The 15,872-nt window shown below is 36.9% G+C and overlaps 1 protein-coding gene across 2 annotated transcripts in view; it reads right to left on the reverse strand.

Moving 5' to 3' along the window:
- Positions 1–65: 65 nt before the first annotated feature.
- Positions 66–15,872, reverse strand: part of LOC121856454 (EH domain-containing protein 3-like) — a 57,286-nt gene continuing 41,479 nt past the window's right edge. For both annotated transcript variants that reach the window (XM_042352059.1, XM_042352058.1), the window contains exons 2-6: positions 13,124–13,232; positions 10,233–10,397; positions 6,042–6,198; positions 5,435–5,605; positions 66–2,195 (exon numbers count right to left, since the gene is read on the reverse strand). In XM_042352059.1, the coding sequence (XP_042207993.1) occupies positions 1,984–2,195; positions 5,435–5,605; positions 6,042–6,198; positions 10,233–10,397; positions 13,124–13,232 (814 nt within the window). In that variant the 3' untranslated portion in view covers positions 66–1,983. The remainder of the gene's footprint in view (positions 2,196–5,434; positions 5,606–6,041; positions 6,199–10,232; positions 10,398–13,123; positions 13,233–15,872) is intronic.

Genomic DNA, 15,872 nt, shown 5'->3' on the forward strand with positions numbered 1-15,872 from the left:
GACACATGTACATCAAATTAGCACTTTATAGAAATAAAGAAGGTTTACAGTAAAGAAAGACAAAGTTACTTGCATAATTTATGTATAAAGTAATATACTTAGAGGTTATAAACTTTTTCCTTTTGCTGGCTTACACAAACAATAAAATATTCTGAATGTACTGTACCAGTTTTTACAGGCATACAAGGAATCAATTCTTTGGTTTCCTGAAAGAGTTGGCAACATTGGGGATTGACATTTCCAATTGCTTTACTGCATAAAAACTCAAGATATGTAACATTATGCCTATTTACAATAAATTTACAATCGTAAAATAAACTCTTAAACACAGGGACACAGTAGCTGTTCCGAAGCCTGTGAAGAAATAACTAAGGTGGAGTATAAAGTCAAAATGGCTGAAAAAAATTCTTGAGCATATAATGATCTATAATGCAGAACTAAAAGGAAAACAAACAGAAACAAAATTTCCCAGTCCTGCTTCAAAGAAACTGACAGACTGTCCGAGCCTTCAAAAGTTACATGACAGTTATCTACTCCACCCTGTTACTTCAGTCATTATCCAGGTTACAGAATGTAATCTGAATACTGAGCAGAACTTGAGTAACAAAAGAATCATTTTACAAATCTTCCATGGAAAAAACAACAAAATTAAATATGAAGAAATAAATTTAAGATAAATACTCTGAAATTTTTTTTTGGAAAGTTGGAGCTCTGAATGTGTGTCCATAAGCAAGCTGAGTAATTATGGGGGACAGTTTAGTCTTTCTCAAATACTGTAACACCTATTACCCAGCTATTGGCCATGGATTAACTGCTGCAGTGCTAACCAAAGTAACACAACTGGTCCAGTATGAGGACTCGCAATCTACACAACAAATGATGGAATGACATTATCTCCTGATATTGAACTGTGGTAATATTTGGTAGCAAGACTAATCAAGCTTTGCATATCATATAGCACCTTATCAAAGCTTTGCAAATAAATTTTTTTACTCAATCCATTCTCCAATTACAAATCATAAAGAACTTATACAATCCAGGCTCATTCACATATGAAAAAAATCACCAGACAGACTTAGCTTGTAGGAAAAAAGTTCCGGCACTTGCGTGAACATTAGCCTACCCGATGTCTATATACTACAGACAGCAATTACACGACAGCTTTTGCTAAGTTCTTTAAGAAACAGCAGCATGAATGCTGTGCATGACCGTAGCTGTACTCATAGAAAAAAATTACTCAAATGAAGATATTCTACTGTATATAGAACAAAGAATAAATCCAACTAGTCAGAACTTAGCAAAGACCATTGTTGAAATACTGACTTGTGAATATCTCAAGGTATAAAGCCTTTGAAAGTGAGAGTAGATTATCGACTAGATCTTTGTTTTCTTTGCTGGTGAATGCTGAAAATCCCCAAAAATCTATTAACACTGTTTTAATTATTCTAATCACTGGGAGACTGGTCTCAGCACCTCACTCAAAACACCAAAGCGGGAAATGAGCAAGAGAAGTGCAACTTTGCAATACACTAATTTGTCAGAAAGAATATATGACCCACTCATGACAATTATAGACATGTCCAACAATATCTTTTTGTGTTGGACAGAAATAGTCTTTCTATATATATAAAATTCAAAAAACAAAATTTCCTTTCTAATACTATTGTCCTTTGTCACATGAAATATATGAGCCAATGGAAGAACCACCATTCAAGGCAGAGAAGTACATCAATAGATGCTAATTTGCCAACTATTTCTCCATTAAAAAAATTATAAATCTATATAGAGCTAACTTTATTCTCTCAGTTAATGAATACATAAATATAATAGTTAATTTGAATATTTATTTTTCTACACAAACATTCCCTCTAGACACCACCATCAACAAAGTGTAGCCATATAAAAGCTGTGAGCTGAGCCACATCGTCCTCATTCAAAACAAAGAAATCTTTACGTACTGCCATTAAGAATTAAGTATTTCAATTAGGCCTGGAACCCTCTCTTACTCGGAGGCACTAGGTGTTCAGGGAGGTCGTTGGGCAAATCGTTACCATCCAACTTGATGTTGATCAGGTGCATTGCTAGTGCAAACTCATCTGCATCCAACATACCATCTTTATCAATGTCAGACATTTTCCAAACCTTGCCCAGTACTGAGTTGGGTAACTTTGACTTGAGCATCTCGTGCTTAGCCGCTGTAAAATTGAAAGAAATAATTAAAAATATATAACAGATGCTCATGTATATATATTATAAAATTGAGATAAATTAGTAATCTTATACACTACTATATGCAATACTGTATATTAAGCTAAAGTTAAGTGTTTTGAAATTTTAAGAGAACAAAATAATCAGTTCACATGCCAACCTCTAATACTGTACAATGATACCTCCCACATATCTACCAAAAAGTATTTAGAAAATTGCAAGATCTGACAACTACAATAACAATGCTGTGATTAAGTGTTCACAGAATAATAATACAGTACTTAATGAATTACTGGAAAAGGACATGAAGCTTTCTGAACTTTGCATTATAAAAGGGATACTCATGATAAGATACAGTAGATACACATTGTAATACAGTACAGTACTAGTAAGTGAAAGAAATTGAAGGGAAGTGATAATTAATATGTACCCCGGTAATATTTCTAGAAGGTACAGAAGATGATACAATTAATACTACAATACTAGTAATCTCTCTGTTAGCTGGACTCTTCAATCCCCGGAACTCTCCAGTAGCCAGAAAAAATATTTGAGCATTCCGAGAAATTCTGGAAAAAAATCTCACCATTCAGAGCATGGGAACAAATTTCCAAGGATTGCAACATTCGCATTTCCGGAAAATTCTGAGAAAATCTTTCTGTTACTAGGCATGGGAGTGAATTTTCAAGAGATTCCATTATGTTTCTAATGCGGGGATGCATGCCAGGAACATGGGTGGGTAAGCTATGATTGGCTACAACTGTCATGTGACTGTATGGGCTGCCTATGAGTGGCTGATGTTTCTCACAGCCTAATTACTCAAACTCTTGCATCATGATACTCTTAGTTCATTGTCTGCTACCTTTGTACAAGTTTCTTCACTCACTTACTGCTGTTTTCGCATACGATCTGTGTTGTGCGGTACTGTATCCACAGCATATAATCAGCCAAGAATAATGTTAAAGAAGTGTTAAGACTTAAAAAGTGATTACAGTTATGTATACTGTACTGTACAGTGCAAAGAATGGACAGTGTATGCCAGCATGTAAAAAGTGTATGTACGGTGTACAGTGCTTATACAATCCCTCCTTCATGGAGGGAGAGGAGAGTGATAGTTAGCAACACCTGCTACAGAAGATGGTACAGGGCAAAGGCAGGCCATCATGTATCATCATATCACCATTTGACCTGCCTGCCTGTATCACAAGCTCAAGACGACAGCATCTGCTGGAGTACAGTACAGTATAAAGTATACAGTAGTATATTTTGTTTATTTACAATGTACTGTTTGTGTAGTGGTGTTTGCATAAAAAATACAGCTCCGTCTGTGAGATGTGTAGTTTACACTCTTGGAATACTTTCCCAGTACAGAGTGGAAAATCCCAGATGGTGGGGTGATTTCCTTGTCAAGCTGCAAGAATGCCAAACCTACAGTAATGTTTAACTAGATTGTTTTTATATACAGTATACAGTATATTTATTTAAACAAACCTTTAGGTAAACTATTCATGATTATTCCAATAAATAAATGGCATTTCTAATGTAATTAGAACTGATTTTACAGACTCCGGTATAAGCCTTTCTTACGTTTTTTCATAGAAGACTTGAGTCTCCATCATTATATTGGTCAAAATATTTGTTTAAGGATCTTTTATTGAAACAATCTTGTAGAAAATTTCTTCAGGATCATTATGGTACCAAATTTATCTCTCAAATACAATTAGAACAGATGCCGTGGATAAAAGTTAATACACTTTTTTGCTAACTGTAAATATTTTTGCCAGTGACCGCAGCCTAAAGAAATAGGACTCCCGTAAAACTTTCCCCAGTACCTGGAAAAATTCCGAGGATGAAAAAATTTGTCTCCATACCCAGAAATCTCTCAATCCCTGAACCAATCTGTACCAATTATTCCATAATATTTCTTCTTGTATAAAAAGTGCCATTAAATGAGGAAAGCTACCAAACTACTGTCCAAATGCAGTAGCCACAAAACAGAAGTTAAGTGCAAACTGAAACAGCAAATTACTCGCCATAATAATACAGAAAATGTAAATCAGTGATATCTCCGTTAGCCGGAACAATTGGTGCAGAGCACTTCTGGGAATGAGAGATTTCCGGGTAACGAGACAACTCTCTCAAAGCCAGAAAAAAATCCCTCATCCCTGGAATTTTCTGGGTAATTTTCATCTCTCAAACCCAGAAAAAATCCCCCCATCCCTGGAAATTTTCTGGTATCAGGAATTTTTTTCTTGGAATTTTCCAGAAAATGTGCCCCTCAGAAAATCGTTCTCAAAGTCAGAATTTTCTGCAAAATTTCCCAAATCCAAGAAAACTTCAATTCCGACTATCAGAGAGTTCCGGGTTTGAGGGATTCCGGCTAATGGAGATATCACTTATAAAAATATAGTGAAAACAAGCATATGAAGTGATTCTGCCTATTGTCACCTATCAATGAAAAGTTGTAACACCTACATTATTACAGTGAGGTGGCTTGTTTTTAATTAATAATCAATACAAGACATGATTTTTGTTTGGAAATATGGATTAGTAGCTGTACACCATGAGTTAAAATTTACAAATCATGGAACACTAGACCGTATCTTGTCATGCTTTGCCGAGGCTTTGGCTTAACCACTTGGGGATATAGTACATGCTATTTGCTCAACTGTTATTATTTCATTGTAAATGCTTGAAATATACAGTAATTATCAGAGAATACCTAGTCTGGGTATGTACAGTACTGTACTGTATCACTAAACAGCAGTGGTTCTTAAACTGGGGGCACGAGTGGTCAGAGAGAAAGGTCTGGTCAGGTTCTGAACGCGTCTTGTACATGATTGCTCATCCCTCCCACTCTATAATAACCATGGGTTGCATAAGGGGGTGGGGGGACACGAGGCAAAAAAGTTTAAGAACCACTGCTATACAGTACTGCTAAAGGTGGGTTCTCCATCCATTATTAGCCATTTGCCTCAATTGATGAAAATTTTGATAAACAGTGATTATTGACTTTTGGTACATATAGCAGTACACACTATGTATAAAATTATGCTACCAACTAGTTTAATCATCATCTTCAAGGACACAATCAATTCACAATATTTGGAAAGTCTATTCACTCACAGTCTAATCATACTGCTTGGAGTCAATTATCATGTTCTATAAGAGTCTAATCATCCTGTTCATGGATAGTCAAAACACCTTGTTCGGGAGCAGTGTCTCTTACCTGAGCCAGTGATCTTGCCATCGACAGGGTTAAGGTTGTCAAAAAGTTGGTCATACTTGAAGCGATCTTTGGCTACTATCCAATCTGGGTCACCAGCTCCTGCATCTGCTCCCTCTCCTCTCTTGAAACCAAAAACTGTGCTGTCATTCATCACACCATCAAAAGCACCACCTGAAAAAATAAAATGAACTGAAACTTAAAAAAATAAAAATAAATAAATAAATAAAAAATATGCGCGTGGGGTAGGCACTCTCTTTTTCAGTATGAAAGTTTGCTAATGGGCCTACTCACCATCCCTCAATGTGAATGTTGTTGCACCAACTTCAGTTTCTGGGGAGATGCTGGAAGTCAAGTGCATATATTTATCCTTGATATTAATATTATCAGTTAATTCAGCCCAACCCTACCTCCTTGGAGGACCACAAAACTTGACCATTAATCTTCCCTATTTCTAACTTCTTCTATTCAAACTTCCCATATTTTGTATCATAAAATGTTTTAAAAAAGACAAAAGCAAATATATAAATTACTCTCGAACTCTATAATAACAAGGTGCAACTTTTTTTCAAAGACACCCATAAGTCAGCATGATGAGAGTTGAACTTACCACGAATGACTGCATTTTCTTTGTTTGAGGCTGCTTCTTCGACTGGGATCATTGCCATCAAACGGGCAATGTCTTCTGCCAGCATCCTGTCCACAGCCTCTAGCAGTCGGGGCTTCATTACATTGAACTTGGTGAAGTCATGATGTTGGAGTTGATCCTGAGGGTACAATATCATGTTACAAGCTAAATCTTTGCATGAACATAATTCATTCACTTGCTCTTCAAATGCCCACTTTACTAGACCTTATGGTTAAATTCACCAAGCTCATTCATTTCACACATATCTTACAACCTACTTTCCTCTTCTTCAAGTTGCTACAGTAATGAATGCAATAAGGGTGAAATATGAAGGGATGAAGAGGAACAAGATCACTTTATGAGTGCTGTATGTATATGAAAGGGTAATGTTTGAGCTACAACAGAATACAGTACTGTAGGAAAGCAAAACAAGAATAGACGTTGAAATGAGAAGGCTCTGCTAACTAAGAATACAAGATTATATGATTGCCAGTTGCAAGCAAGGAGAGATAAAAGAAGGGAGGACTACAGGAGGGCCCCCAAATTTGCGAGGGTTTGGTTCTCAAAATGGCCGCAAATCGCCAAATCAGCGAATAACATTTGCGGACGGGAGGGGTACATTTTTACTTGTGTACAAAGAAATGTATATTCCCATTATGTGTTTGCCCTTAGGACAATTATTTCTTTTACTTGTAGTATTGTATATGTGTGTGTATGTACACACACACACACACACAAAACACATACAAATAAATAATAATTGAAAAATCCTCTCACAAATAATCAGAAACAAATTTATTAAAAATATGAGTCTACCCTCAAGTCCGTGCTCTATTAATAAAATAATAGAGCATGGACTTGAGGGTAGACTGCCACAATCAGGATTTTCCAATATTATTTATTTGTATTTGTTTTGTGTGTGTGTCTACACACACACACACACACACATATTTACAATACAGGTAAAGGAAATTATTGCCTCTAGAACAAATGGCTCCCTGTCCCAGCCGCAAAAATGCCGGCAACTTTAAAACTACCCACAGACATACTTGGGTACATCCAGGGTGTCATCCACGAATAACCGAGAACCGCAAAGTAAAACTCCGCGAACTTGGGGGACATACTGTATAAGGAGATAAAAAAAAAAAAAAAGCAATTTGAGAGAATATATGAGGAGCACAAAACAGAAGTAGGACAAGCACAGGTATACCCTAAAACAATATGTATAATGTCTTTCACTAGTATCAATTAAATATGCACTAACAATACTACAATCTTTCACTTGAATCACTTCAATATCTTCACTGGTTCCAAAGTTATGGTAATTTGAAGGTTTGCAATCTTTAACTGCATTTCTTCCATTTTTCATTTACAGTGCTTGTCCTACTTCTGTTCTGTGCTCCTCACATAAAAACTGAAGATAGATGGAAAGAAAGTTTGCTACAAGGTTTTAAAGAGAACAAAAAGAAGTGGTAACGAAGAATGAACAAGGGAAAGAGGAGGTAAAAAAAAGATGGAGAGAATATTCTGAATTAATGTTAAAAATAAAAGATGCGAGGGGTCAGACATATACAGTAATCTTCAGGGTGTAGAAGAATGAAAGAAAAATATTAAGTGATGAGGTGCCGAGACAAACTTAAGTCAGTGGATGAAATCACCAACGCAATGTTAAGGATGAATGACGGAAAAATGATGAGATAGATGAGAGTACAGTATACCATAGGTTAGGCATGGATAAAAAAATACTAAGAGAATGGTAGAGAGCATGTATAGTATAGTTTCCTTGAGGAAGTAGAAGGGAAGGTGACATAATCCACTCAATTCGGAGGATATCTGAACTCAACCTGTGTTTCGCCCGCCCCTTCTGGCCTCATGCTGTTCAGTCTCCAGTCAACACCCGTGTTATTTACATCACTTGTTTTTTTGTTGTCATAATATTCATTTCTAGTGTCCCAAACTGTTTTTAACCCTTAAGTCCCGGGTTTCAGATGGATAACAGACATTATGAGTGTAAACACAGATAACAACAATGGCGTCCCATCTCCTCTTGTGTGACCATATTATTATTGATTTATATTGTATAAGGTGCATTCATAAACATTATTTAAAGAATATAGTTAGCATTTTTCATTAATTATATTGTTTTGGGGGGAAAAGAGGGTAAAAAAAACACAAAAAATATGAAAAGGTCAGACTTTGGTAATGCATCTCATATTTATTGCTTTACTTTAATGGTAATTAATGATTCACAATATTGGAGGACAATATTACCGTCGGTATTCGAGGCTTTACTGTACAGTATACTGTATATATGCTTGTCATTTTTTCATTGATATTCACTTAAGAAATAAAGTCTAAAATGTAGTGGCTCACTGATAATAGTAATAGGTTAAAGTGGCAAAAATTTGACCTAATTGGCAACTCAAAATGCAGGCAGCTGCGAGCCTTAAAGGAAACATTTAGAGCCTGTTCACTCACCAAACAGAAATTAAATTTTTTTTTTTATTATTGGACAATCTTATTTTATATAACATTTATTTATTAAAATAGCTCTTTCATAGTAATGCATTGTTCTTTACTCATGTGTGATGTACAGCCCTGTACTCACCCTCCTTTACAGACGAAGCCATTTGTGTCGTGTGCAGTCAGCTGATTATTATCAAAACACCACTTCATTTCATCCATATACAGTAGAAATATTCTTTCCGAATAAAAGTAATTTTCACCATTTTTTGTATAATTTTCTTAACTTATGAAATAAATTACAGTACCTAAAATATTATGTATTACCATGAATTTCAGCCCGAGAATATTTAGAGTGGAGGACTGTGGTCGCCATCCTTCAGATATGAGGATGGTACTATGATTGATTACCGATTGATGTTTAATACAGTAGCTCGTGTTTTAGTAGCTACTGAGGGCAATCACCATGCTTCCGAGACAACATCAGCTGAACACTCATAAACCTTAACATAACTAATTTCCACAATTAAAGTAATTTTCTAATTAAAAAAAGAAAAGAAAAAAGATACTAGTGTTTTTAATATTACTGGACTCTCAAAAACCTATCTTCCTTTTAAAATGGAAATTAATGGGAAAAAATTACGTGAAAATAAGTTTTATTACACAACTTGCTGCATCTCAATGATGTCTTCAAAACCATTACCCCATTACTGTATATTCGAAGGTATTACTATATGCTGTACTACCCTGCAAGAATGTTTAAAACAACATTAAGAACATATTTCAGCTACAGGTTGACCTCGAAAATTAATGCTAATTGGTATCCCACCCTAACTGGATTACCAAATCATGGAATTGTGAAATACAGAGCCTATTACACATATTGGAAAATATACAAAAAAAAAAAAAACACTAATTGTACTGAGGAAAACTTGTTTCACCGTTAAAAAAGTAAATTTTGCCTTCAATGTGTCATCATTCTCCTACAATCACCATACAACTTACACCTCTAACTCAATGGTGATGAGTTGAGTTGTCTCCACCACACAAAGTCACTCAGCCAGTTGCATGATTGTTTAATTCTCCTTTTTTACTCAAGTAATAAGTGGAAAATTAATTATGTTATTCTGTATTCTTAAATTTCACATGCTGATTATGTACAGTCGAATACTGTACAGTATTAAAGTCCATTTGCCTCTGAACCATGAACCCTGATATTCAGAGTCACGAATCCAAAGCATTTATTAACAAAATAATGTATTAGTCTACTACTTCGGGTTCACGAGTCTGAATCTCGGGGTTCGAGGTTCTGGGGACGAGGCGAACGGACTTTAGTAGTTGGCTGCACAATGAAGGTGCAGAGCCATAAGGGAAAGTGTGGAATTTGGAAGTGTGGATTTAGGCAGCCACGCACAAGAGAACATAATTGTAGTGTAACTTGACTGACGGCAGTGTTCACGCCATGTAAACAAAGTATGACTCACCTTGGAGTCTGTACAACTGCTTCCTGGACTGCAATTGTTCAGACTCATGGTGATTAATGGAGCAATAAACACTTGTGTTGTGAACCATACTTGACCTTCTCTTTCATCATACACACCTACTTTCTCTTTCATCATACACACCTACCTTCTCTTTCATCATACATACCTACCTTCTCTTTCATCATAATCACCTACCTTCTCTTTCATCATACAGTACTATACTAACCTGCATTCTCTTGATCTCTGGGAAGTCTCCAGGAGAGATCTGGTGTTCCCGTTGAATCTTTTCATAGATGGTACTTAGGTTCTTGATGAGCTCCTTCTTCTTATTCTCTCGGCCAAACATAGATGGCATCTCCTTCTTCAGCTCGGCGATGATGTATGCGTGAACCTGCAGATAAGGAGTGTATTCTTAATATCTTTGAAAGGCATATTTCCTGAACATTGCAAGAAGGTTATAACTGGCAAATTGTGGTGTGAGAGAATTAACTTTGTCACAGGGAAATCATGGGGGAAGGGGGGGGGGGGAGAATTGACTTCAAAACTGTCACTGGCTTTAATCCTGCAGCTTTTCAACGTACTGGCTAAAGAACTGAGATCTAAAAGTAGTAATTCCAGTAAGTACAGTAATTTTGTTCTTGGCCTTCTAAATAAAGTAATCCCAACCATGTTTGAGTGCCCATGTCTCACCTCATGTATATTCTGAATTCAGTTTTCCTTTTATGTAAGACCAGAGGTGATCCCTTGACTTTTTGGCAGATTTTTATTTATTTAACTTTAGTATGATGACATTATACTTAGGAGGTTAAATCATAGTACAGTATAGTGCTGCACTCAAGTGGTTAACATGTCAAATATCATACCGTTTAAAATACCCTGGAAAGAACACATGAAACATTTGAAGAAGAATTCCACAGTTTGAGTAACATGTATGAGAAGCAGTTGTCACATGCCTGCACATACATGCACTAAGAAACCTTGTGGACAGGATGGAATTTAAACACCTGTATTCATGTGCAAAAGTTTGAGAACAAAAAATTAAGAAAGAATGAATTCAAGACTAGAAAAATAGTTGTCAATAAAGGGATGAAAATAAAACTATCGACATTCTATTTCAGAAGACAGGTTGGACCCTGCCAATCCAGGAACCAATAATCCAAGAGCTTCAATGGTTCAGGACGGTGTTGAATCTGGCTGTCGTGAGTTTGCGTCTGTCATAGTTCACTTCTAGTGCCTGTTGCCACTATAGTATTTTACCTTTAAATATTTACCTCTAAATATGCCTCCTAAGAGACCAGCAAGCAGTGTAAGTGGTTGTAATGTGGCAAAACATTAGCATGTGGCATTAACAATTTTAGAAAAGGTGTCTACACTGAATAAATTAGAAAGTGGGCCTTGTGTGTAGAATATGGTGTGGGTTCAATGATTGTGTACACTTTGTCATAAAGAGGTCCAGTAAGCCTGGAATAGATTTCTGCTGCTGTAAGTTGTATTGGTACAGTACCAGCAATAGTAAATTTTATGCATTATTTTGCCTATTACTGTATAACCTTGTCGTCGATGGTTCGGAATTTTCACTCATCCGGAACCGGTCTGGTCCCAAACTTCTCGGATTAACGGGGTCCAATCTGCATAAGGAGGCAGTGCACTCAACTGCCTTCACTTCCTTCAACTGATACCAAATGACCTATAGTAATACCAAGTAATCAGGTATATACTGTATCTATGTAACAATACCAAGATATACTTCCTGTATATATTTACACCAACCAGCTGATATCAATATTCTAAGAGCAACTGATCTGCAGGTGGACATTTTTAACTAGTTTATTGAGTACCGTGATATAATTATAACATTTATATGATAATGTCAATATTTAGAAAGCAATGAAGCCATGGTTAGATTAGGTTAAGTTGGGTTATGTTTAAGATATTGCACCAGAGGTGATGAAATGTCTGTTGATAAAATGTCCTAGAACAGATCTCTATACGAGTACATTGATAATGTACCACGTTCCACTACCTATGCTGCACACTACCAAAGTACAGAAAGGTCTCCAGGTGAACTCAGAGAAAAAAGAGTGTGTGTGTGTGTGTGTGTGTGTGTGTGTGTGTGTGTGTGTTGTTGATAATAATAATAATAATAATAATAATAAATGGTTTAATGAAAGAGCATTGCAGCCGGAAGGCTTAAAATATACAGTTAAATAATATACAAGTAACAGTGATACAAATATGATATATAATAACTAGGTGGGGAGAAACTCAAACTACAGGGCATTTCAACATAGTGAGTGTGTAGATTACGAAGACAATACAGGCTATTATGACAAAGATGATAAGGTTCTCTATCAAGCTATATGCGATAAAGTTCTTTCTATCAAGCTCTTTGTACAGTATAAAGATTGCATTTAGTTATACAGTGTTCATATCTCTGCCATTCCATTCCTAAAGAGCTGCATGTCCACACCAAAATGGCATTAAGTGCAAAAGATGGAGAAAGGAAAGAAGTAAAAAAATAATTGACAGGAAGAAAGTAGGCCATGAAAGAAATGAGGTAAGTAGCATGAGAAAAAAGGAAGAAAGTGCCATAAATGAAGGAGGAGGAATGTAGAGCAAGTGAAAGGAGAGAAGTAGAACATGAGAAAACGAGAGGAGAGAAGGATATCGTATAGGGAAAGAAGAACGACAAGAAGAGTCAAAAGTAAGGACCATCACAGTAGCAGAAAGAAACATTTGCAAAGAGGACAAAACAAGATGAGGATCTTACGATGATTAGGAACCCTGCTTATTTAAGTTAATGATTAAATACCCTAATACTAACTAGGGGGGGTAAATTGGGTTGGGGTGGGGTGGGTTGAATGGAGTTGAGTTGGGCTGGGCTGGGTTGAAATGGGTTGGGTTGGATGAAATAAGTAGGGGTTCCGAATCTTCATGAGATGATGAATCTCATAAGATTAGGAACCCCAAGGTAAGGTAAGGTTATATTAAATTAGGATATCCTGTTAGATCAAATTAGGCAGAGTTAGGTTACCATTTGGGTGTTAAATTATCATGTGAAATAATTGGGGCCTTTTAATCTACATGATATCCCTGTGATGCCCTGTTGAGACATACCTTAGCGAGGCGGGCACGTTTGATGAGATCATTGAGTTTCCTAAGCGCTGCATTCCGGGGCAGAGATTGTAAATCGGAGAACAGATCTTGCTCTTCAGCTTCAAACAATCTGAAAATAAAAAAGGCTTTAGAACTTTGATATTTTGTGTCAATATACCGTAAATAAAAAAATGTCATACTCTTGCTTTCAATTCATCTAAAAAAGAAGAAAAACAAGGGACTGATACTGGAATATTACTTAATGGTCAAACTCATAGTCATACAGCTCTTGTTAGGGTTTGTTCATCACGCCCAGGTGACTCGTGGAACTAAAACTAACTCGAAAAAATGAAGGTGAAAAAAGGGAGTTACCCTTCACTCTCATTAATTACGATCAGTCATAGCCTTCAAAGTTACAGTCTCCCACCCTGTTTACTAAGACCCACACAAAATATGACATTCAAGAAAAAAAAGTGGTAACAAGTCTCATGTTGGCGTAAGTTATGTAAACATAAAATTCGGTGTAGCTGTGATGATAATTCTCGAAATATCCGGCTGACAACTTGTGTGACGGGCAATAGACGGCAAGGCACTTCTCTGTGACAGACAGCACAACACCAAGACACCATTATGTGATAGACAGCACAACACCACTGTGACACACCACAACACCACTATGTGACGGACGGGCACACCACCATGTGATAAATACAACACCACTATGTGACGAACACCACCATGTGACAGACACTACAACACCTCCATGTGACAGACACCACAACACCACCATGTGACAGACACCACAACACCAGGTACAGGTGTAAAAGTAGTAGTGGGCAGCTCAAACAGGGAGGTACTACCGCCTGGGAAGATATTGTAAGCATAATATGTTGTCTAATGGTAGACCCTGCTGCCATATGGCATCACGAAAATTGTGACCAAGTCCCAGGTTCCTGATCTGTCTTTCTGCCTCATTTACACACAATTGCAGGGTCTCAATTGTTTCTCTTACTTTGACAACACAACATACATACTGTACATCATTTCTCACTGTTGATCTTTTTTAATTTTGTATTTCTTTATGGTTATTTATTATTATTATTATTATTATTATTATTATTATTATTATTATTACTATTATTATCAGTGTTATTATTATTATTATTATTATTATTATTATTTTAAATTTGTATTTTCTATTATAAATTTATTTACTATGAACTATTATCATCATTATTATTATTATTACATTTTCGCCCCCAGGCCCCTATGTGGGTCAGTGACCTGTGCCCAGGTGGTCTAATCCCTGTAAAAAAACAAATAAAAAAAAACATGTGAAAGACACACCACCACAATGTGATAACACCACAATTTCTCCCTCGGTTATAAGACAGTTAATTACTCACGGACAGGTTTACAAAAGACCCAGAGCTGCAGCCAGTGAGAATGCCTCCACCTCGTACAAACGTCAGCAACCATCTCATGTTTCCACGGTCACAACATGACAGGTGTGACAACATCAGTGTGCATGTTAAACAACCCCAGTCCACCCTGTCAGCACCAACTCAGGCGCCATCAGCACAGGAAACACCGTCACCCCCCCTCGTCATGTAAGAACACCACACGATTTCCCACAGAATATCTCACTAGGTTCAAAGTGTTTCCAAAAGGTTTAAGTTACCCCACGAGGAAAGTTAGAAAATCCTAGTCTTGGGCGTTAATGGCTGGAAAGTCTGGTCGTCGAGGACTAATGTCCATTTTCAGACAAGTTTAAGCCTACCTGTAGCTGAACAATCAATCTTTAGTATACTTGCTGAGAGTTGCAATGCCATTTACTTTCAGACGCTCAAACATTTAAGGTTGCCGATCCCAAGCAAGCTAGAGCCTTGTTTATTATATTAACGATCTTCACAACTACTACTACTTCGGTCTCGAGTATGATGATCATCCAGCGACGACATAACGATACGAGTTTTTAGTGACGTCACCTTCGTTGGTGAGCTCTGAGGTGGCTCAAGAGACGGCAGGGCCATCCGCAGTTATTGCACGTGTGGAGGTGTACGGTACACCTTCTAGTGCGGTAAGGACGATGATAGCGCACCCCAACACACACAGAGGAGTTATATACAGTATATACACCTCTATATGTTTTCTTCTTTTCCCAGTATTGTGTGGGGCTCGATATAGAAACAAAAAACAGGGAGGAAATGGAAGAGGACAGCGAAGGAAATGTAGAAAGTGACAGGAAAGAGTTGAAAGTATCGAATAACACACACACACACATATCACACAGTAGATTTTTAATTACTAAAATAAGAATGAAAATAATCAAATAGTAATCCCGAGAACTTGTAATGATGTGTGTCAGGGCGGACTGATGACAAGTCGTGTCAGTGAGTAGCGAGTCAGTCAGGGGAATCAGTTTGGTGTTATTTGCACTCGGTTAACTGAGAAAATATCGGGGACATTAAACAAGAAGCCGGCGCCGGGCTGGAAAGTCTGGGCGGATGATGCAAGAACCTTAGACTATCACTACTGCGCATGCGTCACACAGCCATTCAAAAGTGGAAGTCCCTGTCACCTCTAGAATCATTAAATCGTAAAGAGACGGTAGCTTCCTTCCCCAGTTGAGGCAGAAGAATATAACTTAAGTTAGGTTGTAGTTAAAGTAAGTTAATCATCAGGTAAATTCAATAAGCTGGGTTAGGGAGGATAATGTTCAGGTGGTACCAATTTTTTTTATTGAAAATGTACTTGGGAATACCTTACC

This window comes from Homarus americanus, unplaced genomic scaffold (assembly GCF_018991925.1).
Source record: "Homarus americanus isolate GMGI-L3 unplaced genomic scaffold, GMGI_Hamer_2.0 scaffold29324, whole genome shotgun sequence".
NCBI lineage: Eukaryota > Metazoa > Arthropoda > Malacostraca > Decapoda > Nephropidae > Homarus > Homarus americanus.